The following is a 25,271-nucleotide window of genomic DNA, read 5'->3' on the forward strand; positions in this document are numbered from 1 at the left end:
ATGGTCATGGCCCTACCAGTTGCAAAATGACTGAAGCAGATCCACACAGTTGTCCCACAGGCCCTGCCCCAAGGGTGCTGAGCACAGCCCCTGCAGCAGCTGAAGCACCCAGTGCCTCCCTGTGCCTCAGTTCCCCCTGATCCGGGAGCACTGAGGGGCTCCCCCTCCCTGTCGTCCTTCTTCCCAAGCCTGAGCAATCAAGGCTGGCTGCCTCCGGGGCTGGTGCGAGTGCCCGCCTCCTCGAGGCCCTCTCCCCATTGCAAGCCCAGCTCATTTGCATGTGGATCGCGCCTGCCACCATGGGTGCTGGGGTCAATTGAAGCTCAAGAAAAGAGAAGAAATTTATGCAAAACTGTTGATTGCATTTGTATGTAATGAAATCATCCAATATTCATCTGACTATAGAATCTAATCTGAGAAGAGAACTGAAGGACATGAGTGTCACTGCAAAACCGTAATGAGCCGCTGTAGTGATTAAAAAAGCTCTTGAGCCTTCTGAAAATCCAGGCAGAAATAGCGTCTAATCAACTCTGAATATAGGAGGCGAGATTGGGCTGGCGCGCTGCGCACGGCCCGCCACGGTGCTGGGGCTGCTGCGTGGTAAACCCCCGGCGGCCGTGGGCTGTGGGTGCCGATCGCCTGGCCACAATCAGCACGGTGCAATTGCCATGGCTCGCCACCCAGAAAGAGCCCAATCACAGCTGTTGTCAAAAGCAGCTTGAGGCATTTCTCACCCACCACTCCTAGGTTCTGGGCTCCCACAGGATGCAGGCACGGTTTGAGGCTCAGAGATTGCCTGGTATGCCTGGGAAAAAATAAAAAAAAACCAGGGCCCAGGAAGCACCTAGCAGGGACAGGTCTACCTCATTGCTAAAATGTCACCTCTTCCATGAAGGACTCACTGGCCAACCCTCCCTCCATCAGCACCTACACTCAGTTCTCTAGCCCCTTTTGCCTGCTGGATTTTCAGTCCTGGATTTTCAGGTAGACTAGAAACTCCAGGAGGGCGGGGACTTTGCCAGTGGTTCACTCACCCCTGGGGGGTATGTAGAACCATGCTTGCATTTTGTGACTGCTCCACAAGCCCCTCCTAGGATACTCAAACGTTTGTGGAATATATCAGCTTCCTCAGCTAGACGTGTCCAGTGCCCAGGCTGTGCCTGGTGCATGAGCGCTGAGCATGCAGTGTTGAATGGATCATTCCTGTCCTCTCAGTCAAGGTCTGGCCGGGAGGTAGATGCTGCAGATGGCGTCAGGGGGCAGTCCTAGGGTCTAACCCAACCCAGGGCGATCAGGGAAGGCTGCCCGAAGGCAGTGATACGTGGGGGAGCTGAAGGATGTGTAGGCTTAGCAGTGTCAAGAGGATGTAGAGTGTGGCAGGCAGATGGGACATCAAGTGCAGAGTCCCCAAAGTGATGGGGCATGGGAGGGATGAGAGGAAGCTGAGAGAAGCCCGCGATGGGGGTGAGGGGTTAGAACGAGACGTGCTGGGAGAGACCATCAGGATCACTCTTTGCTATTTAAACCCTGGGTTAAGAATTCAGGACTTTTTCCCAAAAGGTATAGGGCACAACAAGCCTCTGATAGACAGTGGCCATTGTTAGGCTAAGGTATTCAGTCCTTCTGGCTCCAGGGTAGGAGGGAAGCGACAGAGTCTCTGAGTAGGGCAGCATCACAACAAACAAAACCCATGCATTTTTTAAAAAAAAATGTATTGATCTGAAAGGCCACAGCAATAAGCATACAGAGATTCCACCTACTGTCTCATTCCCCAAATGCCCCCACTAGCTAGGGTTGGGCAACACACCAAACCCGGGAGCCCTAGGAGACTCCATCCTGGTGTCCCGGGAGCCGTTACCTGCTGCCCCCACAAGGACACACCAGCAGGAAGCTGCAGGGAAAATTGGCCAGGACTCAAGCACGATTCCAATATGGGTTGTGGGCATCCCAAGTGGCAGCTGAACCCACTGCACCCCAACATCTGCCCCAAAGGCTGTGCTGTAAGATGAGTCATCTCTCAGCAAGAGATGGAGCAGGGAAGGGGAACCAGGTAGGAGTGAGTGAGCCCAGGAGCCACACAGTTGCTCATTCACGTAACAGCCATCTCTGCGTTGCAAGCCTTCTGTTCCACCTTCTTAGTTTCCACTTTGTTCCAGATTTGCATACAAAGTGTCCCATTGTTAACACAGCTTCTCAAGTTGGCACCCACAGGTGCTGGGGATCTAGGGCCTCTGTAATTCTTTTTGGTTTCACTTCTTCCTGGCCTTGGGGACCACGTGCTGTTTGCAGGCTGCCAAGGGCTGAGGTCTGACCGACCCACTGTGCCTTAGTCCCTACCACACAGCAAACCCGGGGCTGGTTCTGCCACCCATCTATTAGGCTGCCAGCAGAGAGCTTCTTGCCTTCTCGTGCTTCAGTGTCCCCTTTTGTCCCACAAGAGAGTTGACTAGAAGTGGGGAGTGTCTCAGTTACTTTACTACCCAGACAGTAAGACCTTTGAACAGGCTGGATTTCAATCTAACTCTTACTGTCCCTCGCTGTGCCCTTGAGCGAGGCACTTGGGCTTCCAGAGCCTCAGTTTCCTCATCTATGAAATGGGGGTGATGAAGTTCGAGCTGACAGGGCGGGGATAAGCATTGCATGAGATGACCTGGGTCATGAATAGACTCAGCAGAGGGCTCTGTAAGTGGCAGGTGCCACATGGGTGGGCAGGCAGGTGCCCTTTCTCCTCTGCAATGGCTCCCTTCCACCAGCAACAGGGGACTGGTGGGTATGGGGATTCCTTCCAACTGCAGCTCAGTGCCTTGATGCCCATGGCTGGGGTCCAGCCAGAAGGCCTGTGGGCAACTTCACACCAACCACCAAGAAACAGCCCTGAGAGCTCTTAGGACAGTAATAGCGCCTCAAGCGAGGAGCCTCACTTCCAGCAGTTTTGCTTTGACTTTGAGGACCTCCTCTCTCTCTCCACCATCACCACCAGGCCCTCTGTTTGCAGTGAACAGCATCTGAGAGGTGATCCCAGCCTCTGTTCTCTATACTGGTGCAGCGGGAGAACTACACGGAACGCTTTCAGATTCCAGCTAGCCCTGGGCTGGAAGTGCATGCCCTCCACGGAGCTCTTGACTGGTGGGGAAGAGAGCCAGGCCTTCACAGGGCGGGGCTTGAGGGGGCACGGTACCACTGGACAGGGAGATAGTAGAGGAAGGGCAGATGGGTTCTTGGATGACTTCCTGCAGGAGGCAGCATGTAGGCTGGGTCAGACCGATACCAGCTCTATCCTTCCTGTCCCTGGAAAACATTTTAAAGCAGAAAACAAGGTATTAATCACTGCTATTTTCACAGCTCCTTTTGTGCCATTATCATACTCAAATACACTAACACCCATGCACTATCACGATGACTTCAGGGCACACTTGAAATATTTCGCTTCCCAGGGTCAGTCACCAATAAGATTTTGCAAAGAACCCTTCACCCTTGCATAATGTAAAGAGGCAGGGGCCATTTTTAACAGCATCTCTGGGTGCTGGATCCTTTCGCTGTACAGCCCACTGCCTGCCAAGACAGTGTGGGACTGGAGTTTATTGCCCTCAAGCTTGAGGCTTGTCCACGAGGCGGAGGCCCCTGGATGGGCATTGCATGTGGAGGGTGCAGGAGAAGCAGAGCCGGGGCATAGGAGAAGCGGGAGGCTGGCATGGGGGTTGGCACAGGAGGGTGGGGGGAGCGCCTCAGATCACGTGCAAGTGCGAGGCAGACGTCCACGCTGTGCCCTCCACCATTCCACTTTTGCATCACCGCTCTGGCCTCCCGGGGGAGGCCTCCGTGGCCCTTTCCATTAATTGTCTCCTTAATGACCCACTGAAGTCAAGTACCCATTGTTCTGGGGCCGGCGGCGCGGTCTCCGCGGCTTTGTCCGCCGGGGGGCCCTGCAAGCGTCTTTCCTTCCCGGCTTTCCGGTGGCAGCCCGCGCTTATCTAGTCCCAGCAGCCTGGCGGGCAGGAGGCGGTCCTTCCTCCGCCCACCACACCCCGGCTCGCGCGTCCTTGGCTCAGGCCCCCTGTCCGGGGAAACGTTCCCTGCAAGTCTTCTCCTCCCAGTGTTTGCAGAGGGTCCTGTTCCCCCTGCCCATCTCCATCTGTCACGGCCCCCTCTCTCTGGGATCCCCGCCCTGTGTGCCACTCTCTACGACTCACCTCCCTCCACCCCTCCCTGCTCTTTGGGGGTTCTCCAATCGCTCTTGATTGACTATTGTCCTGGCTCCCACCCCCCTCGCCACCGGGTTCCTGACACCCACACGGGCCACACCGCCTCCCTCGCCTGCAGATCCCGCTCTGACAGCCCTCAGGGACCTCGGTGCCAGCAGTGGGCGTGACAACCCTCAGTTTCCAGAAGTTGGGATTCAGGAATCCCTGGGGTTCAAAGAAAAAAAAAAAAAGTATTTTAATTTGCCAAAAGATAATTTATTTTAAAGAAACATTAACGTTTTATTTCATAATGGAATATTTTAACAGCAACAATAAAAGTGGGGTGGGCGAGACCCAAGATAAGACACTGTCGTTCCAGGTGAACGGGATGAAGTCTAGGACACCCGGCTGCGTCGCCTGTATTTGGCTGCACCCCGGCGAAGACGCTGTCAGCCCCATGGATCCCACCCGGGTTCTGCCATGGTGCCCACCAAGAAAGAGTGGCCTTTGCCCAGGGTACAGAGGGCAAAATTGGAACAGGGTCTGAACGCCCTCAGGGACCCCTCAGTGCCTCCCAGGACCCTATCCAGTCCCCAGAACTCTGCTCAGGCCCCGCGCCCCACCCCCACCCCCACCCCCCAGCCTCAAGTAATTTAGGAAATAACCTCTGGAGGTCAGATTCTAGATTCCCCAAGTTCCAGATCTTCCGGGGTGTGTGTGTGTGTCTCCCTGTGGCTGTGTGTGTATCTGTGCGTGTGTTTGTATCTCTGTGTGTCTAGCTCCCTGTGGCTGTGTATCTCTCTGTTTTTCAGCAAATAGCAACCTCTCTGCTTCGGTCCTCATTTACAAAATGGAAACTGGCAAACAGCCCCTGGTGAAGAGCAACCCAGCACAGGGTCCAGTCTGGTATGTGTGAGCCACTCCCAGGACCACCCAGGACTAGCCAGGAGAGGCAGTGGATGGGTGTCCAGGGACCCGGAGCCTGGCGGTGGGGACTCCACCTGCATAGCCTGTGAGCCCCAGCTGGACAGACTGGAGGCTCTGGGACCCTGGGAGCTGCTTGGGAGCTCAGGGCCAGGGTAGGGGTTGTGAACAGTCAGCAGGAGAGTCCTCACCCTGCCCCTGGGGGCCCTACCTGGCACCCTGCTGCCCCTGGCAGAGGACACATCTGGCAGAGCAGAGGTAAAGTGGCATTTGTTAGTCGCTGGTACCGGCCACAGGAGCCCAGGCAGAGGAGAGGAGCAAGGTGGCTGTGATGTGGGGCCCTTGGGAGTCAGCAGGTGAGGCTCAGGGCCCTGAGTAGGCAAGTGAGAGGAGTTAGGGAGATGGGGGTGGTGACAGGGGACATTTTTAAAAGGCCCAGCTTCCTGTTAATGTGTGTGGGAAAGCAGTGCCCGGTTTCTGGCTTTAGCCTGGCCCAGCCCTGATGCATGGCCTTTGTGGAGTGAGCTAGTGCATGGGACATCTCTGTGTCTGGTCACTTTGCCTTTCAGATCAACAAAATAAATCTTAAAACATAAAATAGTGCTGTTGCTTATGATGCAGGCATCCCATCGGAGCACTGGTTCAAGTCTTGGTTCCTTCACTTCTGGTCCAGTGGAAGATGACCCACACTCACGGGAGACCCGGGCGGAGAGTTCCAGGCGCCTTGCTTCGGCCTGGCCCACCCCAGGCCACTGCAGTCACTGGAGGAGTGAACTGACAGATGGAAGATCTCTATTTCTTGCTCTCTCTGTAACTCTGCCTTTCAATTAAATAAACACTTTTTTTTTTAAAGAAAAAAAAAAAAGGCAAAGAGACAGATATTGTAACACTCCACTCACAGGCTCCCAGAGCAATCAAGTCATAGAGAACATGGAATGGGGCTTGTTCAAGGGGCATGGTCCATCTTGCCAGGTGACAAGAGTTTTGAAGATCAGTCGGGTGATGCTGTGAATATACTTAAACACTGCTGAACTGTCCCCTTAAAGGTGGTTAAGGTGAGGTATGTTTCACAACTTAAAATAAGGAAAAAAGGAGCTCTCTCCTTTTCAGACGTTACAGCACAGAGAAAGGTCTGGAAGGATATACTTTAAAAAAAAAAAAAAGATTTATTTATTTTTTATTGCAAAATCAGATATACACAGAGGAGGAGAGACAGAGAGGAGGATCTTCTGTCCGATGATTCACTCTCCAAGTGGCTGCAACGGCCAGTGCTGCACCGATCCGAAGCTAGGAGCCAGGAATTTCCTCCAGGTCTCCCTCGCGGGTGCAGGGTCCCAAATCTTTGAGCCGTCATCAACTGCCTTCCCAGGCCACAAGCAGGGAGCTGGATGGGAAGTGGGGCTGCCGGGATTAGAACCAGCGCCCCCATGAGATCCTGGTATGTTCAAGGCGAGGACTTCAGCTGCTAGGCCACGCCACTGGGCCCAGGATATGCTTCCAAAGTTAAAGGAGGACTTGTAATTAGTTTAACTTGTTACAATAACTACACACACACGAAAGAGGGAAAGAACAACCGAAAGAAGAGGTCCTTCAGCCTGAAGTGTTCATGGGGACTCAGAGCCACTGGCTGGGTGGAGGCGGCTGATCGTGTGGCCAGCAGGAGGACTCCCACAGCCAGCTGTCCTATGAAGACAGGGTGCATTGCCAGCACCTGCAGGGGGGTCATCTTCTGCTTGGCCCTGCCACCTCCACAGCTCCGACGCATGTGGCCAGAGACTCCCTTTGATATATGTCAACTGCAATGGAGCCATCGGCTGAAAGCCATTTGCTGGGCTCTCTGACTGCCCTGGGCCTGAGGTTTCCTTTATTCATTTATCATGATGTACAGCTTTGGCCAACATACACACGGGAGAGAAATTGTTGACATGTGGAACCCCAGCACAGAAAATCTTTCATTTTCCCTCCCGTCTGTTCACCAAATAAGTTTTTGTTTATTTAAAGACTACAGAGGATTTGGCTGTTAAGAACCAAATGCCTTTGGAGTGGAGTTACAGCATAATTCATCATTTCCTCTGTTTATTAAAAAAAAATCCTGCATCTTGGAGAGGCCCATTTTCAGGGAGTGGGAGCTTTTGGTCACTCATGGAAGATTTTGCAAAGCCCCTTCCCCTCCCCCCCCACGCCCGCCATGTGGCTTACCCCCCAGGGAGGGATCCTGACTGGCAATTTCCCTGCCCCTTGACCCCCAACCAGGGCTGCTTACAACATGTGGCTGCTGCTGAGCGGGCTGTGTGGACCGGTCAGATGCTGAGTGTTTCTGACCTTGAATCCTCCCTCAGTGGCTGTTCCATCCCGGATCCCCCAGCAGCAGCAGAGGGAGGGGCACACCCCTATGGCTTCTAGCACAGGGCTGAAGCTGGGACCGGTGGACGTGTCAGTCAGCTCCACGGGCGCGCAGCCCAAAGGAAACCACTCTGCAGGCAGACACCTGGTGTCACAGCAATGAAACCTGCGCCTTTTCCAGCAACTTAGCTGCTTGCACGCAGCCCTTCTCAAAGGCAGAGGTCAGGTATGGCCATTTCCGGTATAGGCCCTGACACCCTGGGTATTCCCTAAGTGCTGATGAATGCAGCAATGGGGGTGTACTGGGAGTCAGAGGCAGTGTTGGGGTTCTGCCTAATGCTCCCCCGACCTTGCCCAGTGGCCTTCAGTCTGCCTGTTCATCTGAATCATCTTAGATTGATTATTCATCTGAAAGGTAGAGACACAGAGATTCTTTGATCCGCCAATTCACTCCCCTAGTGGCTGTGATGGCCACGGCTGAGCCAGACAGAAGCCATGAGCTTCCTCCAGGTCTCCCACACTGGTGCGAGACCCACAGGCTTGAGCCATCTCCTGCTGCTGCTCTCTGGCCATCAACAGGGAGCAACCAGGACATGAATGGGCACCCATCTGGGATGCCATGGCTCTACTTGCTATGTCACAATGCTGGTGCCTAGAATATTCTTTGTAAGAAGTCAGTATGTGGTAAGTACCTGATTCTCTGAGTCCTGTGAACTCTCCTAGCAATGAATGGAACAGGAGGGGCCTGCTGAGTACCCTGAATTCACGAGCTGCAGCAGAAGCAGAGGTGGCCTCATGGGGCTGAGTCCTCAGCGTGGAGCCTGACACTGTCTCCACAGCCTATGTGTGAACTGAATTTCAATGTGGAATAGCCAGCTGGTATCCCCTGGAGAACTGCTTGGTGTGTGGCAGAGGAACCTCCCCAGCTGGATACAGACGTGTTCTGTGTTGGTGTAGGGCACGGCAGGAAACTACAGTTGGCTTGTTCCCCTCTCAGGTTAGCAGGCAGAGAATAGGTTTTAGCAGGAAATCTCAGGGCCCAGCACGGTAGCGTAGTGGCTGGGGTCCTTGTCTTGCATGCACCAGGATCCCATATGGGTACCAGTTTGTGTCCCGGTGACCCCGCTTCCCATCCAGCTCCCTGCTTGTGGCCTGGGAAAGCAGTCAAAGACAACCCAAGGCCTTAGGACCCTGCACCTGCATGGGAGACCTGGAAAAAGCTCCTGGCTCCTCGCTTCGGATTGGCTCAACTCCAGCCATTGTGACCACTTGGGGAATGAATCAGCAGATGGAAGATTTTCCTCTCTGTCTCTCTTCCTCTCCCTATATTTGACCTTCCAATGAAAATAAATCTTAACCAAAAAAAAAAGGAAGCCTCAGTTTGGATCCTCGTTCGGCCTCTTGCTAGCCAGGTAACCCTGGGCAGGAAGAGTTGCTTCTGTGGAAAAGATTTTCGATGCTAACGGAAACTCCAATGTTGTCATGCTGGGTACGTCACCTAAGGGCATCAAGTCCTTTCCTGCTCCTACATGGAGATCATGCACAGCTGTCTTGGGATGCCTACAGTCACGTCTAGCTCATGATGGCTATATTACGAATGAATGAGTGAATGAACAAGGAGACAAGGAAAACGCCCTAACTTAACGCAGGACCCACAGGCGAGCCAGAACTTGTCTGTCAACAGCAGGAGGCTCCTGAGATGAGAAGCAGGCACTAGGAGAAGAGATCTCCTTACCAATAAATCTGAAGACAAGGATAGGTGTAGAAAATGACAGAAAGGCAGAGCTAGGCCTAGGGACAGGCCAAACAGCCCACATCTGTTAGGTACTACCAGGTGTAATTGATTCACGCACAAACATCCATCGTCCACTGTGTTCCAGGTATTTATGCCAAGTTCTCAGGAGGCAGAGACTAAGCAGCAGACTAGTCAGGGTTCAAATAAAGCAGGACACTGTGCTGTAGGGGGTCAGAGGGAAGGGGGTCCTGGAGAGGGGGAAAGGGAGACTTCCCAGAGGGTGAGGTGTCCAGATGAACAGGAGCAGCTGGTGATGGTGATGGCAACAGGTGCACGAGGGATCCAGGCAGAGGGCGGGGCCTTGTGAAGGTGACCCAGAGGCTTAACACACAGACCCTGGAGGTCACCCATCAGCCCAACTCCACCCTTCCCCTGTGGCCATCATTCTTCGAGGCTGATGTAGATGCTGTCCTTTGAGGAGCGTGTGCCTCTAGCAAATAAGCCCGATGTGGGTGAAGGCCCACATCATCCCTGACAGAGTTCCAAACACAGACAGGGCCTGCCTGGAAAGGAGGCGCCGGGAGCAGGAGCAGGATCTGGGAGGTGGGTCTGTGATCCCAGTCCTGGGCTGCAGCACAGTCATGGCAAACGCCCTGAGGACAGGTCCTCGGCCAGCAGCAGACCCTCCAGGAGGCCACCAGAGGCCTGGGCTGCACGAGGCGGTGGGGGGGGGAGGGAGGAGGAGGAAGAAGGGAACAAGTCTGGCAATCCCACAGGAAGCCAGGGCCTCCCTCCCAACATGGGGTAGCACAGGGAGAGCCTTCCACGGGGGTGCCGGGTGGGGGTTACCATCTATCGCCCACAGAACCCACCGGGACCTGAGCTCCGGACTATGCCTGGCACCTGACAGACGTTCATCCAAGGAGTTCTTTGATCTTCACTGCCAGGTATTTGTCCAGCTCTGCAATTGTGTCATCAGCCATTTGGCCAATCTGCAAGAACAAAATACAAGATAGCATGGTCACGGAGCTGTGAAAGGCTAGAGGGTCAATGTGCCAGAGATATAAAATGGGACCTGAAAACAGTAATGGGGCAAAGGTCTGAGAGCCAGATGGGTACTGTGCTAAGAACTTAGGAGCAGGTGCAGGGTCCCAAGGTCTTGAGCCATCTTTCACTGCTTTCCCAGACCTCAAGCAGGCAGCTAGAAGGGAAGTGAGGCAGCCAGGACACAAACTGGAAGCCATATGGGATCCCAGCACATGCAAGGCAAGGACTTTAGCCACTAGGCTACCACACCAGGCCCCTAAGAACTTTTTTTTTTTAAATATTTTGACAATCTTTACATAGTTAATTAGGGTAAAAAGGTTCAAGGGCTATAAGAAAGTGGGTAAGACTATTATTTTTCCAATATTGTTTCCTTCATGTTTAAAGGGGGGTATTAAGGGTGAAGGCCCACCCAATTTCCCACCCTCCCCAGGTCCCGCATGTAGGGTATGTTCTAAGGTTCTTGCTCAAGTGGTTTTGATATTTCAACAGTTATGAATCGCTGCCAATCTTGCCCCTCCAAGCACTATGAGGTCTGTGAAGAATCCACTGATTGACATAGTCCATCATAGAGTCTCTGTTTGCCCCGTATTTCGCTGCCAACATGTAGCTGAGATGGTTCATTGACCTGTTCTGTCTTTTCTCTTTTCTTGGTTAGGGTTCTGAGTCCAACATTTTGATTGGGGAGATCTCCAAAGAAACTTTGTCTGAGGTGTGCTCAAACCAGATTCTTGTATGTGCTGGCAAGTACAGGACCCGGCTCAGTCCATGGCCCTGATCAGCTGGTGGTTGCGATCGCTGGGTTGGTTCTGTTTTCACTCCCGACTTCCACTGGAACAAATGGGTGTTGCAGTCCAGCCTGGTTCTGCCCAGCACATACTCGGCCCTCGCATAAACAAGTGGGAGCTGCAGCCTAGTTGGAGCGACCCATGCTAACTCCCACCAGGCCCGCCCCCTACCCTGGTTTGCCAGTATGTGTAGCAGTAATCCAGTCTGTCCCACACCCCATTCCACCCCAGCCCCTGTCCTAGTTTTCGTGCCCCTCTGTGGCATTGGTAACCCAAGAGGGAGGAGCCCACTATTTTCCTCCCAGGCCTCTCCCACACCCAGATATGCACTCTCTAGGTACTTCTGTGGATTGACTTGACAGAACTAAGAACTTTTTTTTTTCAAAAAGATTTATTTTTATGTCAAAGGCAGATTTTACAGAGAGAATGAGAGAGAGAGAGATCTTTAATTTGCTGCTTCATTTCCCAAATTGCGTCAAAGGCCAGAGCTGAACTGATCTGAAGCTGGGAGTCAGGAGCTGTTTCTGGGTTTCCCACATGGGTGCAGCAGCACGGAGACTTGCGCCACCCTCCGTTGCTTTTCCAGGCCATAAGCAGGGAGCTGGATGGGAAGTGGAGCAGCTGGGACATCCCCGTTCAGGATGCTGGTGATAGCAGGCAATGGATTAGCCTGATTTGTCACCAGGCTGGCCCCAGAACTAAGAACTCTATATATATTTCTGACTCCCACGAAATATAGAGTGTGATCCCCATTTAATAGACAAGCAAACTAAGATCACTCACTTAGGACACACAGCTAGAAATTAACACCGACATAATTATAGCCATGGTAGTCTGATGCTGCAGCTCAAATGCTTGATTATTTTTCTATTACTCATAGAAGCCAGCCTTATCTGTCCCTTAATGAGACTCTAGAATTTCCTTCACCTCGGGCAGATGCTGAAGCTAAGGAGAATATGAAGATCCCAATAAAGCCAAAACAAAGTGTCTTGAAGCAAGATGAAATACATCTGGTTAACAAACATGGAAAATTGAACAGACACTGAAGAAAATGCTAATCAAAACAAGATACAATGCAGCTATCAGAGCAAAATTTGATGTTGTGGTTTTTAATTACTATATGCAATGCCAGCAAGCTACAGCGAGATGGAAAAACTTATATATCATTGACAAGAATTTAAGTTGATGCAAATGTTCATACCATCTCCCCCTCCCCCTCCTCCCAAGCCTCTCAACCAACAAATTATACTGTGAGCAGGAGCTGAAGATTCTGTTTTAACTTCTATAGGCAAAGCTAAAGTCTTGGATCCTTACGGCTGGGGAACTGGTGGAAGGCATATGGTCATTAAGAATGGCTAAGACTGTCAACCTCACATGGAGAGGCTGGGAATATGGGTCCCAGCACAGTATATATTTCTGAGATATTTGAATGTATTTGAATGTTTTTATAATAGGCATGGATTATTTTTGTTATCAGGAAAACAATTTTTCAACAATGTTTCAAGATACTTATAATAGCCTGGAACCATGGTCACACTGTATTTCAATTAAAGAAAAAGCGGGGTACAAAATACCAAGTATGTGTATGTCATAGAAATGATCTCAAAGATACATTTAAAAATTGCATGTTTTTAACCTTAAAAGTGGGAAGATGGTTAATGCATTATTCATGTATGCATCTGTCATACCCTGCCCAAGATACAGCTCACAGCAATTTCTCCGGCAATGTCTATTACGTGAGTAATTACTGACACTACCTGGGTTAGGGTTAAATTCTCAGTGCGTGACAATGCGCGAGCCATCTCCCCTCGCTGTACCCTCTTCTATCAAAAAGGGCAACTGTGAGGGGCACACAAAGTTACGAATATACATTCAGGCACATTTGAACCTGGTCATTTGCAACACAAATGCTGGCAAAACACTGGCCTTATTACTATGAATTTTAAGCCTATTACACAACTTCTTTTCCCACTGGGCACTGGTTCAAATCCTGGGTGCCACATTCTGATCTAACTTCCTGCTAATGTGACAGGGAAAGCATGGAAGATGGCTCACAAGTGCTCAGGCCCCAGCACCCATGTGGGAGACCCGGAAGTTCCTGGTTGCTGAATCTGGTGTGGTCCAGCGCTGCTGCAACCATCTGGGGAGTGAACAAGCAGATGGAAGATCTCCCTCTTTGTAACTCTTATTTGCAAGTAAGCAAAACCTTTTTAAAAGTGGTGGTGATTGAGGACAACACCTCCAGCAGCAGCCCCCACTGCCTGAGCACCTACTATGTGCCAGACACCAGACTAACAGGTACACATGCTATCTCCTTTAAATGGTATTATGAATATCATTTCACTTGACAGTCGTATAACTGTCCTGGTATTTCATTCAAATCCAACCCTTCACATGGCTCTATAAACCAGGGGCAACGGATATTGTCCTACTTCTGCACAGTTGGAAGGAACAGAGTGGCAACTGGTACAGCTAAGACCACAGAGAAAGTCAAGGTGGCTGTGCCAAGAGCATTGGAGCTGGACCCGGAGGCTGCTGCTGGGCCTAGCCACTGGCCTGCTTCCTCCTCCTCTCAAACAGGCTCCACCAGGATCATCAAATGTGTCCATCCCACTACCATGCTTGAAGTCCAAAGGCTGAGAAGTGGATGGACAAGCAGGGTGAGGAGCAGGTGCCCAGCAGCCTTGGAAATGTGCCATGTCCTGACAGGCACTGCTGCTCCAACTCCACAGAGGAGGGAAGGGAGGCCACCTGCTGCCCCTTCACGGCGGAGGAGTGGGAGAGCTGATGTGAATCCTGGCCTGACGCCCCAGCAGAAACTGTGACACAAGCACTGGTAAAACGCTGGCCTTGTTACCACGAATTTTAAGCTGATTACTCAACTTCTTTTCAAATTGTTCAATGAAAATTCTTAGTATTTATCCTATGACAGGAAAGGCACAAATTACCTTGAGGGTGGTCTGCCTCAAGTTCATCTCCTCCATCTTTAACGAATGTCTTAATATGGCAGTGATTCGGGGCAGTGCTGTGGCACAGCGGGCTGCCTCCTAACGGGTTCACCACCATCGCTGTCAGCAGCATCCCGTTCACTCCTTACAAGTTCAGGAACATGAAGGGCTGGGTCAGGCCTGCATACTCTTCCTTCCAGAGGCCCAGCTCAGAGCACCCACTGCCTCGCCAGCCCAGCTGCCCAGCCAACGTCCCTCCGTAAACCCCACTAGCACCCAGCCCCACTCCTTCAGAGCTGCTCTGTTTTCCAAAGAAAGGCAGTAGTGAAAGGAACTTGGCCAGCGTTCCTGGAAGTTTCTGCCAAGGGCTTTCATGTGCAGCATGCCTGCCTACGGCACACTGCAGCAAAGGTGGGACAGCAGGCTGGCAGATGTCAGAGCTGCAAGTGGGAGGACCCTGGCCTGCTGCAGCAGTTACCCTGGCCAGGGATGGGGAGGCGGGGTAGACCTGCAACCAAATCTTTTTTTTTTCTTAAGATTAATGGGATGCCCATGCTTTATAATGCCTGTTGAGCCATGGCTCCAGCCCTGAATCATTTCATTTTTATAGAGCCAAGGGTGGTAGCCTAGTGGCTAAAGTCCTCATCTTGAAAGCGCTGAGATCCCATATGGTCACCAGTTCATGTCCCGGCAGCCCCGCTTCCCATCCAGTTCTCTGCTTGTGGCCTGGGAAAGCAGTAGAGGACGGCCCAATGCCTTGGGACCCTGCATCCATGCAGGAGACCCAGAAGAAGCTCTGGGCTCCTGGCTTCAGATTGGTGCAGCTCCGGCCATTGTGGCCACTTGGAGAGTGAATCAACTGACAGAGATATTCCTTTGTCTCTCCTCTTCTCTGTATATCTCACTTTCCAATAAATAAAATAATAATAAAAATAAATCTTAAAAAAGGGAAGTGAGAAGACAAAACATTATCAAATGTTAAAAGTAGTTGGGTTTATGGAGTGCGTTTTTCTCCATTATTTAAAAATAGCCTCTCATAAACTGTATTTTCTAACAAGTACACATTATGCTGATAATCAGAAACAAAAGCAAACAAAAATCTTAAAAATGATTTCATGACTAACAATCAGCTTCAGTGCAGTTTATATGAAACAAAAACAAAAAACACACATTAAAAGCTCCAGTTCTGTGCCTTCCGACGGGGAAAAACTAAAACAACATGTACTCACGTCTATCTCCTGCTTATTTTCTTACCCAAATTCTGAGGCAATGACAGTCCATGAATTCACACCGCAATGGTATGTTTCAGATGGTTTACACTGTGGGTAGTGTGGTGGTACCCATATGAGCATCCCATATGAGAGACGGTTTGCATCCTGGCTGCTCCCCTTCTGACCCAGCTCCCTGCTAACACGCCTGGGAAAGCAGTGGAGGGCGCCTCGGCGAGTTGGGCACCTGCCATCCAGGGGGAAGAGGTGGACAGAGTTTCAGGTTTCTGGCTTTGACCTGGCCCAATCCTGACCATCTAGGCCATATTGGGAGTGGATGGAAGATCTCTCTAAAGCTCTGCCTTTCAAATAAATAAATACACTTTTTTTAAAGGGTGTTTATGGGCCTGGTGCGATGGCTCAATGGTTTAATCCTCACTTTGCAAGTGTCAGGACCCAACATGGGTGACAGTTCTTGTCCTGGCTGCTGCATTTCCTTTCCATCTCCCCGATCATGGTCTGGGAGGGTGGTGGAGGATGGCTCCAACTCTTGGTGTGGGAGACCTGAAGGGGGCTTCTGGCTCCTGCCTTTAGATTGGCTGTGCTCCCGCCACTGTGGCTGTTTCAGGAGTGAGCCAGCAGATGGGGGATCTTTGTCTCTCCTTTTCTCTGTTGATTTAATCTGTTTTTCCAATCACAACAAATGCAAAAAAATCCTATCCCAAGGTTGCTAAAGTCTAAAATGTAATAGGTATCTTTTAAAGGAGTGTCTACACTGGAAAGATATCTGTGTTATACTGTATAACACAAATAGTGTGATCTCCTTTTTTATGTAATAGTACATGTATGTTTAGAGGGGTAACTTGACAAATCACACAGTGTTAACTAACACGGGTCAGTCTTGCAGAGGTGGGGAACATCCAGCCCACATGTTGTATGAGGCCTGCAGAATCATTTGGGTGGCCTTGATAAAGGTAACTGCAGGCAGACTCGAAGTCCAATTAATGCAGGTGAATTTTCAAGTGGATAATTTGGTATGTGCTGTGCGTTCTATAAATATCCAAATGACCCTAGGCAGAACAAAGGTTTCTCACCCCATGAATGATGAGATTTCAATAATTTTCTTCATCTTTTTCAGTAAATGTATACTAGTTTAGTACTGGAAAAACAAATAAAATTATTCTCACTCTGAAAAATAATAATCAACATCAAGAAGACACCTAGAAGAAGAAAATGAAGTAGATGAAAAGGATGATGAAGAGGATGAAGGATGATGAAGAGGATGAAGGAGATGATGACAAAGAAAAAGAAAGGAGATGAGGGAAAGAGAGAGGGAGAGGGAGAGTTGGGGGAGAGGTGCAAGGAGGGAAAGCAGTTGATGGTCGTAGTCATCCATGCTGCAGAGCCAGCGCTGATGAGTGAAGGCCTTGTTCCAGCCAATCTCTGACAAGCAGATTCCAGCAAGGGTACCATTCAGCTGATCTTTCTTCCTTCTTCAAGGAGTAGTGTGCTCTGGTTTCTAAGGCAGATGTCCCAATATGCTTAGTGACAGGGCCTGGCAGGACCCTGAGGCCCAACTGTGCAACAACCAGAAGGCAAGGGCAAGGCCAGGCCTTGACCATGGATAGAATCTTGCAAGAGGAGTGAGCAGCTGGACCGCCACAAGGCTCAGGAAGGCCTAGCTGCATCCATGAACCTCCTTTCTTAACTGATACAGAGTGAGAGAGGAGCTGTGCAGGGTGCTTTTCAATACCTACAGCGAGGCAGAAACTACAAATCCCTTCTGATCAAACAGACTCCAAGGAGTCAAATCATCTCTCCAGCAGATGCAGGTGCAGGACAAGCTTCTGTGACTTGGCTGCCATCACAGGAGCACAGTATAAGGTCCAGTTGTTCTCTCCCATCATGTCTGTTTTTACAAAATGACTTAGAGAACTTTTTTTCAAAATATACACATTCCGGCAGACTCACTGAATCAGAAAATGCACGTGCAGGACCCAGGAATCCAGCTAAACTTCTCTCTTGGCAACTGCTGAAACTTCTCTGCAACTGCATTTCACCTGCTCGGCAGCCAGTCCATCATGCTCTCCTCCAGGGTTCCCCACAGTGATGTTTCTGGCCTCAGCTTCTTCCCTCTTCACTTCCCGTCCTGCCCACACTCCTGTTGAATCTTCCCAAACAAGGCTTCTCTTGGGCAACGGAAGACTCGTGTGTCTGTGTGTGTAGCTTCTTCTATTACACCAAACATTATTATTCCTATCTCTTAAATCTCACAAATTCATCTTCCCATTTCACATCCCAGTCATGGCTCAGCTTCAGGCTGTTTTCCGGTTGTGTTGTGTTCAGATTTCTGTAGCAGCTTCTTTTGACTTCTTGCCTTCAGTGTTGCTTCCCGCAGTCTGTTTCTACCTAGCTGCCATGGTCATCTTTCACAAAGACAAATGTAACCTATTTGCTGCTTGAAAAATAAGTTTTTCTGAGAGAATATATAAGAATTACCTTAACTTGGTTTCCTTATTTCACTCTCTTTCTTTCTTTCTCTCTTTCTTTCTTTCTTTCTGACAGAATCTTCTCTTTACTTATTTAGGGGGAGGGGGAAGAAAAGAGTGCTTTCATCTGCTGGTTTACTCCCCAAATGCCAAAGTAGTGGGAGTGGACTAAGCCAAAGCCAGGAGCTAGGAACCCGATGTAGGCTCCCGCCTGTGGCCAGTGGGACCCTACTTCCCGAGCCATCGCCCACTTCCTGCCAGGGTGCAGCTTAGCCTGAAGCTGGAATCAGGAGTGGATCCAGGATTCCAACCCAAGCAATCTGACAGAAGACATACAGGTGTCTCAAGCAACAGCTTAACCTCTAGGCCATACACCCTCCTTGAGCAAATACTTCAGACTTCACATTTGTGAACCACACTCCAGATTCACTGATTCAGTCTTAGTGCTGGGGCTCCAGATAACTAAATATAAGCTCCCAGGATGATTATGGCTATCAAGGTAGATTATTGTTCAACAAACACTTATTGCCTCCTTCAGACCTGTATTCCTTGAATACCTATAGGTCCTTGTACCAATGACACTGGACTTGATCTTGCTCTGGCTAATGGGATGCAACAGAAGCAGGTGCTTACAATGTGCTGCAGGGGTTGGACTTATGCTCTTGGTGTCTGCTCCCACTATGGAAAGATGCCCTAGGAAACCTGCTGACTCTGGAAGATGGAGAAACATAACGCAGACTTAAACCAACGCAGATCTGGAGCCAATCACCCACAGCAACTGAAACAGTGACACCCCAGCTGCCTGGGGGCCCACAGAAACAAAAACAAGAAATAAGGCTCCGATATTGTAAATCACTGAATTCTAGGGTAGATGGTTATGTTTGATTGTGGCCACAGATGCACAGCTAACATGGGAACCATTAGACATGTTCAAGGATCTCCCATGATCTGGTCACTCTAACTTCTCTATCCATTCCCTGGTCTCATGCCAGTTTAAGCTGAAGCGATCCACTCAAACAAGACTCTTGTACATCACAGCACTTTTCATCATGTTATTCTACCAACCCCCTTGTCTCAGTACTTTATACCACTAGCTCATTTGAGATTGTTCCAGTGTGGCCAACATTGCTTTAGTGCAACCAGAACTAAGAAAAGCCCTACAGCACAGGCTCCAAAGTTGTCTGCCGATTCTATAGCATGTTAGCACTGTGGTTTTGGGCAAGCTACTTCATTGCTACAAAATCCAGTCTCCCCACTGCCCTCTTGAGCTCTGTGGTGCTGAGGATATGCTACCACTGGAGTGTGCGCCACACAGCCTGGCACACAGCGAAAGAGCGACAGCACTGTATCCTCCTCTAGGTCCCGTCCCCTCATCCAGGACTCAGCCCTGGGCTAGGGCCAGAAGAAAGACTCGGTCCACCTTGACCACGTGAACGAAAGCATCAGAGGCCTCCCACCTCAGACATGAGTACATGATTCTCCAGGCCCGACACATAAACAACATGGCACCTGCTGGCACCAATACCTGCTTCTCAACGAGCCTGATGGTGTCCTCTGAGACCTTGTCCTTGCATTTCTTCACCTTGTTCATAGCGTTGGTGCGAACCCTCCTCAAAGAGTCTTTGGCCTTATTGGTGTTCTGTTTGGCCAGTTTCACCAGCATTTCTCTGTGCTCCCTGGTTACCCTGATAAAAGACATAAAAAAAAATTAATAAAAACATTCTGTATATTAACAGCTTAGCCAGGAAATGTAACCTTACTCTGTCTACCAGCTCAGCAGTGTGTAACCTGACTCTCTGTTGGTTGACTTTCACATTCCTGACACAAGTGCTCAAGGTCAAGTACAATTCCTGGGGGGTAAGCTGTGCACAGCCAGCTCACTGCTAGAAGTACTGCTGGAAGGCATTAAGTCAAGGAGCCCAGGCAGACCTGGGATCAAATCCTGGCCATGACGCCAAAGAGACAGGACCGACTGGCCCTCCTCAGAGCTCCCATCCGTACCTGTCCTACAGAGCAGGTGTGAAGACTAAACATGATGATGCATGTAAACTGCTTAGCACTGACCCCCGGCACATTGCTCAAGGAAAAGAAATCAATTATTAGCAGTAACTCCACCCTCTTGTCTCCCACCAGGACAGTAAGTGATGGTGTTACAAAAACAGTGTCACTTCTAAATCACCTACAACAAGTGGTAACTTATGTAATTCTTAACAATTGTGATCATAGATTACTTGTTAATCACTTCAAAAGAGATACAGACATGAGTCCTAACACAGCATATGAAAACCAATCTGTTCATTAACTTCCATTAGTACCCATCACTTCAAAGTGCTAAGTACATGGTAGTTCTGTATTTATTAATAACATCATCTTAACTACACTAAGCATTTAGGGGTCTACAATAAGCCACCACGAGAAGCATTTTCTACATTGATCATTATAACACCTACAGAGGCAATTACTACCTGTTTGTTTTTGTTTAAATAGGATTTATAGAGAGGAGAGACAGAGAGAAAGATTTTTCATCTACCAGTTCCCTCTCCAAGTGGCCATAACAGCCAGAGCTAAGCTGATCCAAAGCCAGGAGTCTGGATCTTCTTCCAGGTCTCCCATGCAGGTACAGGGTGCCAAGGTTTTGGGCCATCTTCTAATGCTTTCCCAGGTCAGATGGATGGGAAGTGGAGCAGCTGGGACACGAACCGGCATCCACATGGGATCCCTGCACTTGAAGGGGGAGGATTATTGCTTCTCGGCCTTCTGGCTAAGATCAAGTGAAGGGGCAGGATTAGCCGATCGAGCCGTTTTACTGGGCCCTATCATTCATGTTTTACATTCACATACCACAACCTGGCAAAGCAGCTAGCATGCTTGCCCTTCTTTCCTTTCTCTCATTAAAATTCAGTGCCAAGTTTTAAGCACAGAGGGTACTCAGATTGACAGGACAGAATTTTCAGCCTACTCCTAAGGAGCTTAGCTAGAATGAGAGAAAAGAGACATTTTCAGGGCCACATGAGCAGCTAACTGAACAGGAACTCATGTGAGTTAGAGAAAGGGCAGGAGAGGAGGACTTGTTGGAAGGCTTATCTAAATGTGGCTATTGTGAGGTCGGCTGGCTCGTGTTCAGGCACACAGTAGGAGTGCATTTCCCCTGTCCTCCTTTGGGTGCACCAGTACACCTGCTTCCCCTGACCTCAGGGCCCAGAATGACATGCAGCATGACCAGGAAATAAGCCTTGCAGCCAACAGCCCTGGAGACTCAGACTGCTGGTTACTACAGCATAACCCATCCTAGCCGAATACAACATTCTCATATCTGAATAATGAATCCAAGCTGCCGGCACTGGCATGGCAAGGGGGAATTTTCAGAAGAGGGAAGCTCATGCAATAAGGCTTAAAGCTATAAAGATATTGTATTTTAACTTGAGGAATGATCTAGAATAAGGTAACAAAGAATGGGATGAGGGGCCTCTATGATGGCACAGCGAGTGAAGCTGCTGCCTGCAATGCCAACATTGCAAGTGCCAGCACAGGTCAGTGCTTCTTCACTTCTGCCCCAGCTCTCTGCTACTGGCCTGGGAAGCAGCACCAGCTGGCCCCTGCCCCGCCCTGGGGGACCTCGACTGACTTCCAGCGGGCACAGCGTGGCTGGTTTAGCCATTTGGGAAGTGAACCAGTGGGTGGAAGCTCTCTCATTCTGTCACTTTTTCTTTCTCTAGTAACTCTGCTTTTCAAATAAAATAATATTATTAACAATACGGAGAAATAAAGAACCAATAAAGAAAAAAAAAGTAATGAGGAGAATAAGACTGGGTGGCGATGTCACGGAAGGCCCTTGGGGGTCACTTACCCCATCTTACAGTGGAAGAAAATGAGGCCCAGAGAAGTCTGGGATGTCACACAAGGCCAAACTCAGGCTGGCCTCTCTTAAAACCCAAAGGTCTGAGCATGACAATGTTGCTCTGCCCCCTGGGTCCTGTAATGAACCTTCCTGCCACACGCTTCCTGTCCCTCCCACCAGCACGCCTTCTGCTGAGGAAGGACAATCCCCACCTCTGGGGACAGGGTTAGTGGGAAGCAGTTGCTCCAGATCTAGTGGCACTGTGTGGTATTTCTCACAAGAAACAATGTAGAGACTTTTGAGAAAGGCCAAGCTCTGAGGACAACAAGGACAGCTGTGTTACAAACAAACTCTTCTGGCGCCGTCTACTTAAAGGTGATCAACAAGTGAAAAGCCATCCTGAGGAGGACCCCAAGGAAGCTCCTCCAGCAGCGGAAGTGGAACGTGCCGCCTCTCTGTCCTCAAAGCAACTCTCAGCTGGAGAGTGGAGCACTCCCATTTAGCAGGAGGAGACTGAGGCTCCCAAGGGGCGACGCGACGTGTCTGTGCGCAGGGGCTTCCAGCCTACATCTCCCCGGCCCCTGTGCTGTTTCGACCCCGTGTGCTGCCTACCCCGTGTAATCTATTTCAAATAAACCATGCCCCACTGCCATTACTTCTGCTTCCAGGCCGAAAAAACCTTTCAAAGTCAGTAATATGAATCTTGGGACTGGAAAGGACAAAACCACCATGTCAGGAGTTTAGGGATTTGGATCAGATCTTGTTACTTTTATGGTTTTTAATTCACTGAACAAAAATCATGCTGACATGTTTAGGTCTCTTTTTTGTTCTGCCAAAGCATATGTCAGTATAAGGAAGGAACAGGGAAATTAAAACTTGATCCACTGATTCAAAAAAACTTAATCCTGCTGAAATACTATGAGGGGCAGAAACTAAATAAATCTAAATCTGTAAGAAATTTCTTAAACTTTTCTAGAAAGACCTTGCTCAAGTATTTCAATCTTATATTACACATATAATTTGAAATAGGTATCCTGCTGTTCAGAAAATCCTTAATAACAGAAAACATTTTATCTAACCAACTTCTCTTTTTATTACATTGTTATGTTTTAAATGGAAAAAAAACAACCACATGTTTTAAAAAATATAAACTGAGACTTAATCTTAACAAAATACTACATAAAGAATTCTAGTACATATATATTAATCTGGCCTTAATAAAATGTGTTATTTTGTATCTTAATGCCAATGTAACATTACCATACTATTAATAACAGTTTCCACATGGAATAGTGTCCAATTATAACAGGCCTTGCCCAACACACTTGCATGTCAGAAGTACAGGTGTACTCACCAGAAGGAAATGGAGGGAAATGCGGGGAGGGCAGTGAGGACAGGAGACGGAGATGACAGGGTGCTGGACACAGGGAGAGAGGAGCCTGGGGAGGGCATGAAGCTGCTGGCTCGGGGTGCTGAGGGGAGCAGGCCCAGCAGCACTAGCTCTGACACCAGACAAACAGCTTTCACTCCCTGGTCGACCACTCAGAGGTTGGGCAAGTGCCCTCATTTCTGAGCCTCAGATTCCTCTAGGATGAAGACCCAAGTCACCTTACGGCTGATGGGGCGAAGCAGACCAACAGACACAAAGCACCCACCAAGAACGCAGCAGGGAGCAGTCCTGAATAAATGATAGTGCTTATGAATGTTTTAATCAAACACATTTAATTACTTCCTCATGAAACAACCAGGGCACATCTGTTTTAGAAAAGAAACACATTGTGGGAATGCTTTAATTCTTCTCCAGACCAGGGATTAATACATCTGATCATCGTCTCCACCTCCTATTTGTGGCGCTCTGAGAGAACATGCTCCAGGCTGTTGCGCTCGGCCGCCGGAGCTGGTTCTGAGCACCCCCTCCAACCTGGGGTGCCGTCATCAAGCAAGTGCTGGCCAAGTCTTGTGCTCCAGATCCAGGGTCGGCCACGAGCCAGAGGTGCCCCAGAGAGCAGGCGGGCCCAGCCAAGGTGTCCCGGAGGCTCAGTGTAAGGTGGAGGCAAGCTGGTCAGCCCGAGAGCCAGGGCCGTGGAGACACATCTGACAGCGGATAAGCGGGGGAGGGGCGTGCTCAAAGGCCAGCTCTTGTGCCTGGAAACCCGGGACAGGTCCTGGAGACACAGCAACTTGTAGGAGAGACGGACAGTGGGTTTGAGAACCCGAGGCAACAAATGGTACATGGGGTCAACTTTGTTGTGTAGGCCTGGAGAGTTCAAATTTCTCATGAGCCACAAAACCCTGTCTTCAGAGAAAACCAAGGGCAGAAGCCCATTTTATAAAACAGATAAAAAGAGATTTCTCCAGGGGGTGGGCACTGGGGCAGAGGGTGCTTGGGTCCAAGGATACACAGCTCAGCCCCTTCCCGGGTGTGTCAGTTACGGAGACCCACCAAACTTTGGTTACTTCATGTACATACAGGAATGAAGAACAAACAGCTCCTTCATTCCTGAGTTACCATGAGATTCAGACAAGAGACAACTTCAGAAAATGTGTGGAAATGGAATGAAAGTATAAGCTTATTTTAGTGCAAAAATTTTTTTGAAACACACACATATGAGGAATCTTCAAAAGTTCTTGAAAGTGAATATCATTTAAAAACCCATACATGGGTTGCAAAAAAACTGTACCAACAGAAACATTTTTTAAAATCACTTATTTGAAGGACAAAGTTATAGAGAGAGAAGGAGAAAAAGAGAAATCTTTCATCTGCTGGTCTACTCCCCAAATAGTAACAATGGCTGGAGCTGGGCTGATCTGGAGCCAGGAACCTGGAGCTGCTTCTGGGTCTCCCACGTTGATGCAGGGGCCCAAACGCTGCTGCTATTTACGTTCTAGAAACCCCAGAGTCACCTGTACCTAAAGAAGAATTTATTTAAAGTCCATATCAAATGAAAAATGGCAGGACAAAAGTCCGTGCTTTAGCGAGACAATTGTTTTTAATCTGACAAGTAATTTAACAGCTTACCTACATTTTAAAATCCAAATGCTCCCAGTACGTGGCCCTGAACGGTTCTCTTCTCAGAATGAATTCATTTGATTCATAGCTCCATTCAACAACAGCTTCCTGGGCACCTATTGTATGTCACTACTACGACAGAAACAGCCTATGGTGCTAAACACACACAAGAACTTACAAGTCTGGCAAGAAACGCAGCCATTAAACACACGGACAATGAATCAGGAGGTAACAGCTGGAGTAAGCACTACGAAGACACACACGAATTCTACAAAAATCATCCGGGCCAGAAGGAAGTAGGATCAAGCTTTCCTAGTGGGGCCCCAGGAGCTCCACGTGGGGACACCGAAGCTCACTGACAGGACTAGCAGGAGTCAGAGGGGCGGACGGCGGTCACAGGAGGCAATGGCATGGGGAAACGCAACTCTTTTGAAAGGAACAAGCCCCAGCTCTTGGGGGACTGATGAAAAGGCAGCGCAGCTACAGTGCGGGAAGCAGGGCATCAAGACTGCCTCAGACAAGAGTGCCAGGGGTCCCTGCCCTCAAGGAACACTGTTCAGCTCCCACAAAGGCATGAGACTGCCCCACGCCGGAGCACGGAACACAATGCAGCATGGAAAAGGCCCGACTTCAGAGAAAGAGGCTCTGCGAGTTGCCAAATTCACACAGTTAGGAAGTAGAATACTGCTCAGCCGGGGCTGACAGAGGGGAGAATAGAGTCCTTACATAAAACCGAGTTTTGATGTGGGATGGTAAGAGTTTG

At 49.5% G+C, this 25,271-nt stretch overlaps 1 protein-coding gene across 2 annotated transcripts in view; it reads right to left on the minus strand.

Moving 5' to 3' along the window:
• Window positions 1–8,871: 8,871 nt before the first annotated feature.
• The window catches only part of MRRF (mitochondrial ribosome recycling factor), a 56,480-nt gene continuing 40,080 nt past the window's right edge, over window positions 8,872–25,271 (minus strand). The window contains exons 6-8 of one of the 2 annotated variants that reach the window (XM_040963282.1): window positions 19,186–19,345; window positions 10,056–10,175; window positions 8,872–9,893 (exon numbers count right to left, since the gene is read on the minus strand). In XM_040963282.1, the coding sequence (XP_040819216.1) occupies window positions 10,098–10,175; window positions 19,186–19,345 (238 nt within the window). In that variant the 3' untranslated portion in view covers window positions 8,872–9,893; window positions 10,056–10,097. Of the gene's footprint in view, window positions 10,176–19,185; window positions 19,346–25,271 lie in introns of both variants that reach the window. The other variant, XM_040963283.1, reaches the window with a different exon arrangement.

Source organism: Ochotona curzoniae, unplaced genomic scaffold, assembly GCF_017591425.1.
Source record: "Ochotona curzoniae isolate NIBS_2020 unplaced genomic scaffold, NIBS_Ocur_1.0 scaffold_3208, whole genome shotgun sequence".
NCBI classification, from domain to species: domain Eukaryota; kingdom Metazoa; phylum Chordata; class Mammalia; order Lagomorpha; family Ochotonidae; genus Ochotona; species Ochotona curzoniae.